At 60.6% G+C, this 14,021-nt stretch overlaps 1 protein-coding gene across 1 annotated transcript in view; it reads right to left on the bottom strand.

The window, feature by feature from the left end:
• The window catches only part of PER2 (period circadian regulator 2), a 28,486-nt gene that overhangs the window by 4,584 nt on the left and 9,881 nt on the right, over positions 1–14,021 (bottom strand). The window contains exons 7-19 of the mRNA XM_068965642.1: positions 13,587–13,729; positions 13,203–13,281; positions 10,938–11,044; positions 10,215–10,368; positions 9,897–10,005; positions 9,204–9,329; positions 8,522–8,606; positions 7,655–7,817; positions 7,448–7,572; positions 6,542–6,706; positions 5,332–5,589; positions 1,512–2,326; positions 138–324 (exon numbers count right to left, since the gene is read on the bottom strand). Of these exons, the coding sequence (XP_068821743.1) occupies positions 138–324; positions 1,512–2,326; positions 5,332–5,589; positions 6,542–6,706; positions 7,448–7,572; positions 7,655–7,817; positions 8,522–8,606; positions 9,204–9,329; positions 9,897–10,005; positions 10,215–10,368; positions 10,938–11,044; positions 13,203–13,281; positions 13,587–13,729 (2,516 nt within the window). The remainder of the gene's footprint in view (positions 1–137; positions 325–1,511; positions 2,327–5,331; positions 5,590–6,541; positions 6,707–7,447; positions 7,573–7,654; positions 7,818–8,521; positions 8,607–9,203; positions 9,330–9,896; positions 10,006–10,214; positions 10,369–10,937; positions 11,045–13,202; positions 13,282–13,586; positions 13,730–14,021) is intronic.

A 14,021-nucleotide genomic window follows, 5' to 3' on the forward strand; every position in this document is an offset into this window, starting at 1 on the left:
AGCCTGAGGCTCTGGGGCGACTGGTGCCCTCGGATTCAGAGAGCCAAGGATACCCAGGTGCGTCACGTGGGGATCTTCCAAACACACGTCAACTGCACCCTCCACCCCACTCAGGGCTCCCGGCGGCCCCCACATACCTGGCCCGCTTCTGGACACATCGCAGCCCAGGGAGCCCGAGCCCAGGGAGCAGGAGGTGGCGGAGGCCCGACTCCCGGACAGCGCGGAGCCTGTGGCCGAGCAGAGGTCCCCGTGCAGCAGCAGGTGGAGGAGGCCGCTGGACGAGGACAGGGCGTCGCTGTTCGGGGCATCCGCCGGCTCTTCGCGCTTGGGGGAACAGGCAGGGGACACCTAGTCAGGTCTCCATGCAAAGTGGGGGTGGGGGAGGGGACGGAGGCTCCTCAGACCGCCGGCCCCTCCTCCATGGGCCATGGGCACAGACCCTTGGGTTCCTGGAACCCAGCTCGCTTCTTGGAAGTGGAAAGGATGACGTTTGATTGGGTTCCATTTTTGGGAGAGTCCCTTGAGAGACGGTGGCTCCTGGAGCCCCGGTGGGAATCCAAGCCTTATGCTCATTTCTCCACCGAGTGGACACAGAGGCAGGACCGCGCCTCGACAGCACCCAAAGGCGCCCCTCCCAGCGGCGGGCTCTGCTTCCTGCACCCCGAGAGCAGGGCCAGCCGGGGGCACCACGGGCCCGGCCTGGGAGTGCCCAGCCTGCCAGTCCTCAGAACCAGCCTGCAGGCCAGGCAGGCAGCAGAGGTACTGGGGCCCCTGTCTCCACCTCCTCTCCCAGAGCACAGGCAAGGGGAGGCCCACGTGGCCCCTCCTTGGACACAGGCGGGGGGTGGGAACCCAGGTGGCCCTGCCTTGGACACAGGTGTTGGGGTGGCCCACGCGGCCCCACTTTGGGGGGCTCACGGACTGCCCTGCCTTGGACACAGGTGGAGGGTGGGAACTCAGGTGGCCCTGCCTTGGACACAGGATGGGTGTTGGGGGACGGCTCATGGACAGCCCTGCCTCGGCTCTCAGAACACAGACGCGTTAGCTGGGAATCACACTCCCGTTTCATGAACCAAGTAAGCGTACACGCCTGTGTTCTCAAGACCTGGGAGGACGGAGACTGAGAGCACCGATTCCCAGCTCCTTCAGGCTCCGGTCCTTCACCAGAGGCCCTCTGCTGCCAGTCCCCCTCCGAGGAGCCTCTGCTCTGGCATTTAACCTGATGACTCCATCCTTGAAGTATCCACCTAACACCCGGAGGCCCCTGACGATGCGTTATGAAGTCCTTGTGGCTGTCTGGACACCGCATCTGCCGGCCATCTCTCTCCCTTCAGGTCCCAGGACGGTTAGAGTCACAGGTCTACTGTGGCGGGGCCTTGGGAACATGCTCATGTCTGGCACACGAATCTGTGTCCAAACTGAAGCGTGTCAGGCATGAGGGGGGTGCATAGCCTGCCCCGGCACCCGAGTTTGCCACCTGCTTTAGACAAAGGGCATCAGGAGGTGCTTACGGTTGGAGGTGACTGGGGCTGCCAGTCCCAGGACGAGCCAGGTTTGCAGTTGGCGCCTGCACCCACGGTCCCCACAGCCCCTGTGGCTGCCGCGGTGCCCTCAGGGGCCTCCTCCAGCTGCATCAGGTTGAGCTGCAGTGGTGAGCTTCCGCGGGACTGGAAGAGTGCCGGGGAGTTCCTGTCTGGGAGCCCGGCGGCCGAGGGCGGGGTTCCCGGGGTGGCCACCCGCGACGCGGACTGCCCTCGCTCTGCCGGGGCACATGGGCACGGCTGTTTGGGGGCTGAGGTCCGATCGGGGAAGAACTCGGGCTGTGAGGCAGGAGGCATCTCAGATGCAAAGTTCCGCTGGTCGGGGAAGAAGGCTGCGGGCAAGGTTGGGGTCACCGGGGAGAAGGAGTAGCCAGGCAAGACCAATGCCATGACTGGGGCCACGGGGCCGGTGAACGGCAGGGGATGGACCCTGAGCGCCTGGTGGGCATCCATGGGTACTGCAAGGTTGGTGTGGGCAGCCCCGGACCCTGTGGCCACGGTCCCTGGTGCGGGCACTATTCCTGGGGCTGGAAACAAGGGCAGGGAGTACGCTGGCACTGGGTCAGGGAAGGGCACCGCTGGGCAGCTGGACTGTGACGTGTCCGACAGGGACCAGGCCGTGGTGTTCAGGCCGACCAGTGGGGGCCGCTGTGGTGCCAGCCCCCCAGACCCAGTGCTGCCCGAGGAGTCGCGAGGCTTGACACGTTTGGACTTCAGTTTTCGGTTTTTCCCATTTTTTTTCCAAGAGGAGTCTATTCCAGAGGTATTTCTTAGTCTGGGAGCAGCTAAAATAATAGAGACACAATGAGAGTTAAAATCCTTCAAGCTAGGATTCAGCAGTATGTGAACCAAGAATTTCCAAATATAAAAGCTGGGTTTAGAAAAGGCAGAGGAACCAGAAACCAAATTGCCAACATTCGCTGGATCATAGAGAAGGCAAGGAAATTCCAGAAAAACATCCGCTTCATTGACTTTACTAAAACTTTTGACTGTGTGAATCACAACAAACTGGAAAATTCTTAAAGACTTCGGAATACCAGATCACCTGACCTGCCTCCTGAGAAACCTGTATGCAGGTGAAGAAGCAACAGTTAGAACAGGACATGGAACAACAGACTGGTTCCAAACTGGGAAGGAGGACGTCAAGGCTGTATATTGTCACCCTGCTTATTTAACTTATATGCAGAGCACATCATGAGAAACGCTGGACTGGAAGAAGCAGAAGCTGGAATCGAGATTGCCGGGAGAATTATCAATAACCTCAGATATGCAGATGACACCACCCTTACGGCAGAAAGTGAAGAGGAACTAAAAAGCCTCCTGATGAAAGTGAAAGAGGAGAGTGAAAAAGTGGGCTTAGGATTGGGAACTCATGTACACCTGTGGTGGATTCATGTCAATGTATGGCAAAACCAATACAGTATTGTAAAGTAAAAAAATTAAATTAAATTAAAAAAAAGAGAAAACTAAGATCATGGCATAAGGTCCCATCACTTCATGGCAAATAGATGGGGAAACAATGGAAACAGTGAGAGACTTTATTTTTTTGGACTCCAAAATCACTGCAGATGGTGACTGCAGCCATGAAATTAAAAGATGCTTGCTTCCTGGAAGAAGAGCTATGACCAACCTAGACAGCATATGAAAAAGCAGAGACATTACTTGGCCAACAAAGGTCAGTCTAGTCAAAGCTATGGTTTTTCCAGTAGTCATGTATGGATGTGAAAGTTGGATTATAAAGAAAGCTGAGTGCCAAAAAATTGACGCTTTTGAACTGTAGTGTTGGAGAAGACTCTTGAGAGTCCCTTGGATTGCAAGGAGATCCAACCAGTCCATCCTAAAGGAGATCAGTCCTGAGTGTTCATTGGAAGGATGGATGTTGAAGCTGAAACTCCAATACTTTGGCCACCTGATGCGAAGAGCTGACTCATTTGAAAAGACCCTGATGCTGGGAAAGATTAAAGGCGGGAGGAGAAGGGGACGACAGAGGATGAGACGGTTGGATGGCATCACCAACTTGATGAACATGGGTTTGGGTGAACCCTGGGAATTGGTGATGGACAGGGAGGCCCAGTGTGCTGCGGTTCACGGAGTCACAAAGAATCGGACATGAGTGAGGGACTGGAATGAACTGAAAGGCAGAACCACTGATCTCATCTAACCTCATATCTCAACTTTACAAGCTTTTAAAAAGAGATGTTTTTAAGACATCATTTTTAAGAAGAGATGTTTCCTGGTTCATCTGCCAAAGGAGCCTGGGTCCACGCCTGTGGAGTCAAAAGGCTGAAGGCACACAGGTCTTCCTCTGACACAAGACCTGCTGAGAGGGGCCGTCCTCAGGAGGCTGTAGGGACTCAACCTGTGGTGTGGGGGACACAGGGCATGTCCCCCCTCCTCCCCTGGGCACTGGCCGGGACTGGGGGTGCTGTGGGCCAGGGGGTCACACTGAGCCTGGTGGGTGGGGCACAGGCAGTGGGAGGGGCCCCAGGAACCCCAGGTTTTCTTCTAATGTCACAGAGGGTAACTCGGGGGCTCTGGCAGCGGGCGTGTGGGGCCGTCCCCTGCCAGCTGTGCCACATACCAGGGCAGATGGGCCGGCCTGACGAGAACGCGGGTGGGGGTTCTGCCGCCAGCCTGTCTGCCTAGTGCTCTTCCTGCAAGAGTCCGTCTCCCGCTGTGACTAGGAGTCACAGTGCTGGGCTCCAGGTCTGGGCGGGGCTGCTGAGGACAGCTGGACGGCAGGGGCACTGCACAAGCTGCTGGGCCAACGGGGCTGGCGGGCGCTGGGATTCTGCACCAAGCTGGGGCTGAGGGGCGCTGGGACTCTGCACCAAGCTGGGGCTAAGGGGCGCTGGGATTCTGCACCAAGCTGGGGCTGGCGGGCGCTGGGACTCTGCACCAAGCTGCGGCTGGGGAGGTGGGGCCCTGGCTTCTGATTTCCAGAGGTTCCCTGTGTGCCTTCAGTAACCCTGGGTCCAGGTAGGAAGGAAGAAAGAAGAGCGGGAATGGCATAATCTTCAAGAGCAGGGCCAGCCTGTCACTCCTGGGACACCCGTCTCGGCACACCTGCCCAGAGGCCAGGGGAGCTGGGCCCTTGCGGTGTGGGTGCCTTGGGCTCGTAGATCTGATCCTTGTTTCAGGGCCTGGAGCCCAGGAGAGAGCTGGCATCTCCAACCAGCTTGGCCCTGACCGCAGGGCCCAGGAAGGCAGTTGGGGGTTGGGAGCCTGGCTCCTGGACCAGACGAGGGGCGAGGAAGCCAGCCTGCTCCACCGCAGCCCCGTGTTGGCTCTTCACACCCCCCGTGCTCTGTCTGGCCCTGGAGTCTGCGCCCCAGTGGCAAGGCCAACCTGCCAGGAGGGTGTGCGTTTTGGGGAGAAAGGGCGTCCTTTCTTTCTGCAGCATCATCTGGGATCCCTGCTTCCTCAGGAGCCTGACGTCAAATGCTCCTTCCCTGGGTGGTGAATTCGCCCCCTTGGTTCTCTGAGGGAGGGAGAGGGGTGGGGTCACCCAGGCAGAGAATGCCTGGCAAGGCAGGACAGTCGCCCGGCCCTGTGTTCCACAGTGGGGGAGGTGGGCATGTCACCACTGTTTATAGCACGGTTCCCTTGGGAACGCAGGTGACATCCCCAAGAGTGTCACTGCTCAAGCTCCAACAGCATCTTACAAACGCAGGTGTCCTAAACAGGGGGCGCTCACCATCTGAAAGCCTCACGGGACGCAGTAGCGTTAAGAACAAAGTTTAAAAAAAGAACAACAAAACCCACTTTTAGTTCAGACGTCATCACTTACTCCTGTTGCTCAAGTGCCCCTTGGGCCTTTCTTGCGGATAATGATGGCAGCGAGACTGGAAAACGTGGAGTTTCCTTATTTCCCGGAACCGCAGCAGGAAGCTCTGCTCCTCCTTCTGGGTGTGGGCGGCCAGCACCTCCTTGGTGAGGCCCAGCTTCCAGAAGGCCTCCTGGTCCTGGCTGAGGCCGCAGGGCAGCACAGGGCCTGCCGGGCACTCCAGAGACTCGGGCCCGCTCACAGCAGCATCTCCCAGCAGCTCTGGAACAGCAGACATGGGGCTCTCATCCACAGGGGCCCTTCTGCCCGAGAATGGCTGAGAAAATGCACACCGCTCCCACAAAGGACAGAGTCTCCCACAGAAGACTCCTGCACGACGCCCACAGCATGGGGCTGACGTTCGAGGCGCGCCTGCTCAGCTTTCTGAAAAAGCTACCAAGCAAAGGCAACAAGCGGGGACAGGAAGCTGCGTCACGTGGGGGCTCGGGAATCTGCCCTCTAACTGATCCGTCCTCTAACCTGGGGGCACCTGGGGTTTCAGCCTGTGACGCTGAAGACACTCCAGGCTGTCTTGGGCTTTCGGAGCACAGGAGGTGCCCGGCCCTGTCCTGGTTTAGGAGCACGGGCCCAGCAGTGTGGTCAGCAGAACCGCGGGGGCAGGCAGCATGGGGCCACGGGACTAAGACCCATCCTGAGGGGGCTGGCCACGGACCCTCTGACGTGCATTCTCCCCCTCATCACGCCCTTCTTCCAAGCAAAGAGCAAGTTCAGGCTGGTTCTCCTCTAGGTGTCGGGAGGACGGCTCAGCGTGTCGCCCTTGGCTGTCCTGTCCTGGCTCCTGTCCTCCAACAGGGGAGGCCCGGCTCGCCACCCCACCCACGGCAGTCGGGAGGTCGGGGTCCTCGTCCCTGGGGTTCTCTCGGCACCAAGCAAGGGGGAGTCCTGGCATCCCTGCTCGCTCCCAGGAAGCCCCTCTGTGTTGACACCTGAGTGGACGCCTGTCCCAGGAGGAGTGTGGCGGGGGCGGAGGCAAGGGTCGCCACCCCCACCCTGCACGGCACGTGCCTGGACTTCCTGGACACCCCGTTACTGGGCTACGTGGGCGCTCTGCACTCAGATACACTTAGAGAGGATCTGGGGACGTGTGGCAAAGCTCCCGCTCTCTACTGTCAGAGTCAGACTGCTCCTGCCGTCGCCCAGGACGCGGGCGTACCAAGCTCTGGCGGCGGCTTCTTGTCGCCCACGTGGACGATGGTGCTGCTGTAGCTGCACTGGCTGCTGAGGGACGCCACGCTCTCCGCCTTGCCGGGCAGCGTCAGCGACGTCAGCCGTGCGCCCACGTCCGTGCGGCTCTTCACTGGGGAGGGCGATGCTGCCTCTTTACAGGAGAGAAAGGGAAGCAGACGCAAAACCGCGATAAAGGTGAGCTGCCCGGAGACGCAGCACAGAGGCCGGCTGGGGGCACTCCAGGACCCGGGGGCTCAAGTCTGCACTCGCCCTGCCAGGGGACACCGTGCCCTCGGGGGGACGGCAGAGACAGGGGACTCCGAATGGGGACGGCGGCACCCTGACACCCCGCGTCCTCTGGGCGGAGGCAGGCGCCTGGGCTCGGGGCCTCTGCCGAGGCCTGTGGGGAGCTCCCCTCTGTGGCCCGGGCCCCTCTACTGAGGGCAGGCGAGCAGCTGGGCTCCCTCTGTGGGCTGGGGCAAGCTCCACCAGTCGCCCGGGCTTCCATCAACCGTGGAGACCCTGCCTGTGGTCCTGGTGAGGACCACTGGTGATAACCGCACATCCAATCTCCTCTGACTCCTGCGGCTGCTGACACTCAGAGCCCAGTGCTCCTCTGAGACACAGAAATGGGCCCGCCCGATAACACCCTGGCTTCTGGCGGCCCCGGGGATCCCGTCCTCTAAGTGCAGAACCACCTCTACCTCTAGCTGGTAAGGAGGTTCTGAGCCATTTTGGTTATTTATGTCAACAGCTGACACCCCCCACATGTCCTTGATGCCGCTCAGAACCCACAGAGGGAAGGAGAAGGGGCCCCGGGCTCTCAGATAAGGCCTGATCCCGAGAGAGGGGATAAGTGGCCAGGCGGTCACAGCTCAAGCAGACGCGGTACCTGCGGCGTGTGGCCCGGGGCCTGCGAGGGCCAGGCGCTTGTCGCTGGCCTGGGGCGTGGGGAGGCTCGCAGAGAACTCGCACTTCCTCTTCAGGGTGGCCGCCTCGCTGCAGCTCTCCAGGTACCTGCGGGAGGGTCAGAAAGGGCTTCATGTAACCGAGAGCCCAACCGCGGGCGCCACTTGCGGGGAGGCCAGAAGGGCCGCACCTGATGACGCCGTCCAGGCAGCTGATCTGCTGGTAGGAAGCGGCCGGCGGGTCCCCGCAGGCCAGCCCCTCGGGAGGGCTGGCCTCGGGCAGGCTGGCCCCGGAGCTGTCCTTCTCTGCAGCCGCAGCAGCTTTCATTGGAGTCGGGGAACCGCTCTGCATTTCTGGAGCAACGACAACATTGTTCTTTCCGTTAATACCTGTTTCCCCCAGTGCCCACTGTAAGGTTACAGAGCATTTCAGTTCTACTGAAAGGTAAGGCCGGGGCTCAGCATGTGCTGCACCAACGCAGAGACCCCGGGGCCAGCCTGGGAGTCAGGCAACCCCGCCAGGCCAGCGGAGGGAGCTCTCTTGTCCCCACTCAGTTTGGGCTGTCCTCAGGTTCAGGGACTCCACAGTGGGAAAGGCCAGTTCCTACATGAACCCCTGAAGATCACAGGAGCTTTGTGGTCCATCAATATTCCCGGCCTTGGAAGGGTCAGTCTCTTCCAACGTGACTTGTCACACGGTGAGTGGGATTCGGCCTGGGGTGCAGGGGGGGAGCCCGGAGCAGAGTCGGCACCCCCACCTCAGACAGCTGGCAGCCCCCGGGTGAGTGTCTGCTCACGTGACCCAGGGCCACTCTGCAGAGAGGGACCAGGGGGTTGTGGGGCAGAGGCGCACACCTGGCCACACCTCGTGGGCCTCTGGGGGCAGGGCCCCCTGGACAGGGGCTGTGGTGTGGACCCCAGGCTGAGCCCTGTGTCAGCACGGAAACGAATGGTCCAACTCGAAGGGGAAATTCCCTGAGTCCAGAGTTTGAGTCATACCCACCTCCCCGTCTCGCCACACTGAAGCCTCGCTAAGGAAATGCTGGATCATTTAGTACCTGAAGCTGGCTTGCTCTTTTGTTCTCCAGATTCATCAGGGTAATGACTTTTGCTTTTGGCCTTGTTACCATTTTTACAAATTTCCTTGAAGAAAAACAAAAACAAATGAACACATTACTCACCCCAGGAGACCCTGCAACCTGTGCCCGACAGACTAAGAAAAAGAAAAGCCCAGCCAGCCCCAGCAGCAGAGAAAGTGAAGTGAAGTCGCTCAGCCGTGTCCGACTCTTTGCGACCCCAAGGACTGCAGCCCACCAGGCTCCTCTCTCCATGGGATTCTCCAGGCAAGAGAGCTGGAGTGGGCTGCCATTTCCTTCTCCACAGCAACAGAGAAGCAAGCTCTGTATGAGATCTGAGACCCAAGCAAAGCAGATTTTATGATTCTGAAGAATAAGAAATGAAGTGAACGTGAGGCTACACTGTCTTCTTTCTCACCCTAACCCTAGTTTGATCTTCACTTTGTCTGATTTGCCTGCTTTAAGTAGTTCTCACCCACACCTGTAGCCACAGCGTGCAGCTGCTCCCACCCTTTCCAGGCTGGAGGGAGTCTCAGGTGAGCCGAGTTTAGAGCAGCCAGAAGCAGCTGAGGTCAGACAGGCCTGGCCCCAGCGAGGACTGGCCTCAGAGTGCACAATCACCCGCATCCCGGGTGCTGGGCAGAGGGGGCCGCGGGGCACGTACGGCTCTCTTCCGGCGGGGGTCCTCCTGGCCGGCACTGTCGCTGGAGGAGGTCTGGCTCATGAGATGCTCGTGGGACCCATTGCTGCCCAGGCTCCCGTAGCCGCTGGAGCCACTGTGGGGCACGGGCTGTGAAGACAGCGGCAGGAGTCGTCTGGACAGGTGGCACGTGGTCCCCTGCTGACTCTCAGAGAGGCCGTGACCTGCTCGGGGGCGGTGGCCCTCGGTGGGCACCAGGTGGGGCCGGGCTTGGGCCCAGGGTCGGGCGGTGGTGGGCTCCCTGCTTCCAGCCATGGGGCCGGGCCTGGATCCCAGTCCCCAGGGAATCCATGGCCACGGGGTTGAGAGACAAACCAAGGTGCCCGACAGTACCCCCAGCCCCTAGGCACCGAGAAGCAGGAAGTCGTTCCCGGGGCCCAGGTGCTCACAGGAATTCTTCCTGAGGGCTGTGTCCCTAAGGACGGGAGGGGGCTTCTCCAGTCCCCTGGGGCCAGCTCGGCTTCCCGAGCTGGAGGGATGTCCCCACCTGCCTCCACCCACGGGGACCACAGCCGCTGGCCCAGGGCTGCGAGTTGTGGACACCAGTGCGAGGGTGCAGGGTGGCGCTGGAAACGGGAGACGGGCCTGGGAAGGGGGGCGGAGCCTGGTCTGGGGGCGGCTCTGGGCTGTCTAGGGGGCAGGGGGCAGCACACCCACCTGCAGCAGCAGCCGGTGGATCTGCTCCGTGAGCTCCTGGACGCTGGGCTGCGGGGCCTTTTCCTCCAGGCCCGGCGGGGCAGAGAACACGTCCTCATTCAGAGGCCCCCTGCCGGGTTTCCATTGTCTCCGTGAGTCGGGCCCCTGCCTCCTCCTCCTTGCAGACCCCCTGGGCTGCCACCTGCCCGATCCCCGTCCACCTGGGGGAGGCCCCGCCCCCCGGGGGAGGCCCTGCCCCCCGGGGGGCAGGTGCGTGGTGGGAGGTGGCCTGGGTCGGCCCCTCCCAGCTCCCCGCGCCCCGGCCCTGGGGGCACTCACAGCCTCACTCTGTGTCTCCCAATGATGAAGGAGATCTTTCTGCTCCAGGGGTTGATGAAGCTGGACCAGCTGGTGTCCAGTGTGACGTACTCCCCATTTCGGGCGCGGAACCGGAGCGGGGAGTAGTCGAAGGGCTGCCCCCCAGACTGCACGACTAGGGGAGGGAGGACAGAGTTCGGGGTGTGAGCAGATGCAACCGGTGCTTGCAGTACAAGACACGCGGAGATGCACTCAATCTTGGAATCATTTGAAAACTCCGGAGACACCAATACCCCTTCAAAGCCGCTGCTCTGGATCTTGTTTTCCTTTAGGCTGCACATGGGGCTGCCTGCAGCAGTGTCCTCGTGGATTTTAGGACACGTCCCTGCAAGCCTCACTGGTCTTCTCCCAGCAGGATACTCAGTGTCGGCTGTGTCTGTGGGCTTGTAGGACCGGGGTTGTCCACGCCCCTGGCTTGGGCCAACCACCCTACTCGCCCAAACCCTGCCAGCTGACCCTGTCTCCTCTCTTCCTCCCTGCTGGTGCAGCCAACAATCAAAACGGGACACGGAGGACTCAGGCGGTGGGCTACTCTCAACCGCCAGGACTCAAGGCAGGCGGTGGGACAGCCCTTGCCCGCAGCCCCCTGGACCGGTCCTGGTGGGTGCTGACCTCGGGAAGACACCCCCAGACTGCACTGGCTTTGCCTACACCCCCCGGAAGGATTGCGAGGAGGGGACCTACTCTTCTTGTGGATGGCGAGCATCAGGGGCCTGTCGTTGGGGTGCAGCTGCACGAGCACGGGGGTCTCGATCAGGTCCTGGGGCAGGTGGCCCAGAAGAGGGACGGCCCTGCAAGGCAAGCGACGCGGGGTCACGGCCGCGCTCAGGATGCCGGCCAGAACACGGCCTACAGGAGCGGCGGCCGGCCCATCATCTCCAGGAACGAGGCCGGCTCCCCACTCCCTAAAGACCAAATCTGTGTACCAGTGCTGACGAGGCAACAGTCAGGCTTTTCTTTAATTGGCAAACCAAGGGTGCAGCATCGCTGAGGGTCTGCGACCAGAAGCCAGGCCCGTCACAGGCTCAGTGCTTAGACCTGAGGCTGACTTCCTGAAAGAACCCATCATGACAACGTTTTTGTTTTCTTCTAAGAGCTTTTCCTTTTAGGGTGTCTTGAGTTTGGCCAAACATGGCCTGACACGGACTTTCTGAAGCAAGTTTGCCCGGACCAGGGCAGCCCTGCCCGTGGGCATCTCCCCAGCTCCAGGCGTCCTCCTCCCGCCCTACCTGCGGCTACGGTGTCTGGTCCCCAGGAGCCGCCATCGCCGACTGGGACCCTGCCCTGTGCCCATCAGGTCTTCCCTGGGTGCAGCTGTTTTGCTTTTTGGGCAACGTTTTACACTGGACTTCTGTAGTCCCCCCTTCTGCCTCTGTGAGTCTTGTCCCCGCTGTGGGTCCTGACCCTCGTGAGTCCCGCCCCCTCGTGAGTCCAGCACCCTCTGGTGGCTCAGCTCCTGTTCTGAGTGGCATCTCAGTCTCCCTTCTCAGCAGGCCGGTCTCCCTTTCATCCCAGCAGCTGTTTCTCAAGCTGACTTCTGCTCACGTGGAGCAGCTCGTTCTTTCCTTAGAGCAAAGCCTCCCTGTTCTGTGTGGGGAGAACTTCCTCGTGGGAGTTCTTTGATTGCCTCTTTCTTGCCTGGGGCATGTTCTGAGCCTGGTATTTTCCTTTGGACAGGGTGTACAGCACATCCTGGCCAGAGTGGGAGGAGGAGAAAGCAGAGGAGGAGGGGAAAGGAGCCCTGGTCAGCCTGGGCTCCGTGGGCTGGACTGTCTGCTGGGCATACTGAGCCAGGCTCTGCAGCCTCTTGGCCCACAGTGACCAGCTCACCAGGCCTCATGCACACAAATGAGTGGACACCTGGGGCAGCTGCAGGCAGGAGCTTAGGCTTTTGGAGGTATAAAAACTATCCTGGGGTTGCTTCACAAATGCAGCTCCTAGGCCGCAACCTCCAGGATCCTGCTCCCCAGGGCCGCGTGGGGCCTGGAACCTACACCTCAAAGCTGCAGGTGGCTGGTCACGCACACCTGAGCAGCCTGGGGCTGGGGAGGCTGATGGGCTTGGCTGCCGGAGAGCAGGCCGCCTGCAGCCAGGGGCGGGGGCACCCAGTGTCCCTGGGCCTGGTGCAGGCGGTAGGGGGGCCTGACCCTGCAGACACCCTGCAGAAAGCCAAGCGAGCTCCCTGTGGGTCTTCCCAGGAGACTTCTCCCAGAGCCCTGCTGGCAGAAACAGCAGCAGCATTCTTTGTGTCTTCATGCCCGTACCTAGGAGCTGAGGAAGTCACACAGGGACCCTGAGCCACACCTGTGAACCCAGAGCCCTCAGAACGGTCAGTGCTCCCGATCCCAGCAAGGCCATGGGCACCGACTACAGCACCCTGCGTGGAGGACCCAGGCGGGGAGCACGGGAGGGCTCTGGGCAGAGGTATAGCAGTGGCCCCTCCCTGCAGCGGCCTGTGGCAGGCAGGCTGGAGACGCACCTCTGCTGGGGCCCTGCCAGGGTGCCTTCAGCTTCAGTCCTAGCACTGGCTGCACCAGCTTTGATGTGTGCACCCGACTTCAGAACCAGGTTTAGACCAGGGTATGCAGACAGGCTCAGCTAGAATGATGACCAGCTCCCCAGCATGTCTCATCTATGTAGCGACCATATCTTAGGAGGTTTTAGTGTGATTCCATAATTATTTCACTGTCTGTGTATAGTGGAGTGTTTCCATTGACTATTACACACAACATGCAGCCTGAGCTTTCGCTAAATAGCTTCAACATCAAAATCACGAAAATTCATTGAGCTTTATTTAGTTATTAAGTAACTGCCAAGACAGTGATGAGCCAGAAACTATCTGGGGTGGGGAATCTGCTGCTGTGAAGGGCACGGCACCGACTCCAAGGCCAGCGGGAGGGCAGGGGAGAGCTGGCTGGGTGGGGTGGGGACCCGTGCTGCCTGGCTTACCTTTGGTCCACGTCCTGGAACAGACAATTTGGCGAATGTGTGGTTGTAAAAATTCTCTTTTCAGGAGGGATTCTAGGGGCTGAAAGAAAAGAATTTCGCACAGACTTCTGATTCGAATGTGGTTATATTAGAACAAAGTTTGTGGCCGGGGAAGGGGAGGGCAGCCACAGTCCAGTGACGCCTGGACCCAGTGAGCGACGCGGGCCCAGAGCCTCTGGCCGACAGCGGGGAGGTGTGGAGGGGCTGCAGCGACTCAGGTGGGTGGCGACCGAGTCCGGAGGGGGCGAGACCCTGCCTGAGGCTGGGAGAGGCGGCGCCAGGAGCCCGCCACACAGACACACACCTGAGCCCCGCAGGAAGCCGGGGAGCAGGCTGGCCCATTACCTTCATAGCCCGAGTGCACTCTCTCCGCCAGCAGCACGCAGCAAAGCTGGCTCTCCGCGCCCTGATGCTCGCGCACCTGGGCCAGGTAGGGCGTCATGCGGAACGGGTGGTAGCGGATCTCGCTCTCGTGGTTTTTGCCGACACTGCAGAGGAGGGCGGGAGGAGAGGCCGGGGATTAGGGCAGAAGGACTCGTCCTTTGTCGCTGGTTACCTCTCCCCCAACAGCGGCTGCTGTGTCTCAGCAGTCCTGTACTTATTGCACAGATGTCCACGGAGCCGAGCCGGGCCCCTCACCCAGCTCGAGTCAGGCACGCTCCCTTGGTTTCTGATTTGTGCCTCCAGCCTGCAAACGGGTCTGCGACCCACCGCCCTGCTCCTCTGTCCTTGCTCTCAGACGTCTGGGGACAGTGAGGCGACCATCAGACAGCCACTGGC

Source organism: Capricornis sumatraensis, chromosome 2 (assembly GCF_032405125.1).
Source record: "Capricornis sumatraensis isolate serow.1 chromosome 2, serow.2, whole genome shotgun sequence".
Taxonomy (NCBI): Eukaryota; Metazoa; Chordata; class Mammalia; order Artiodactyla; family Bovidae; genus Capricornis; species Capricornis sumatraensis.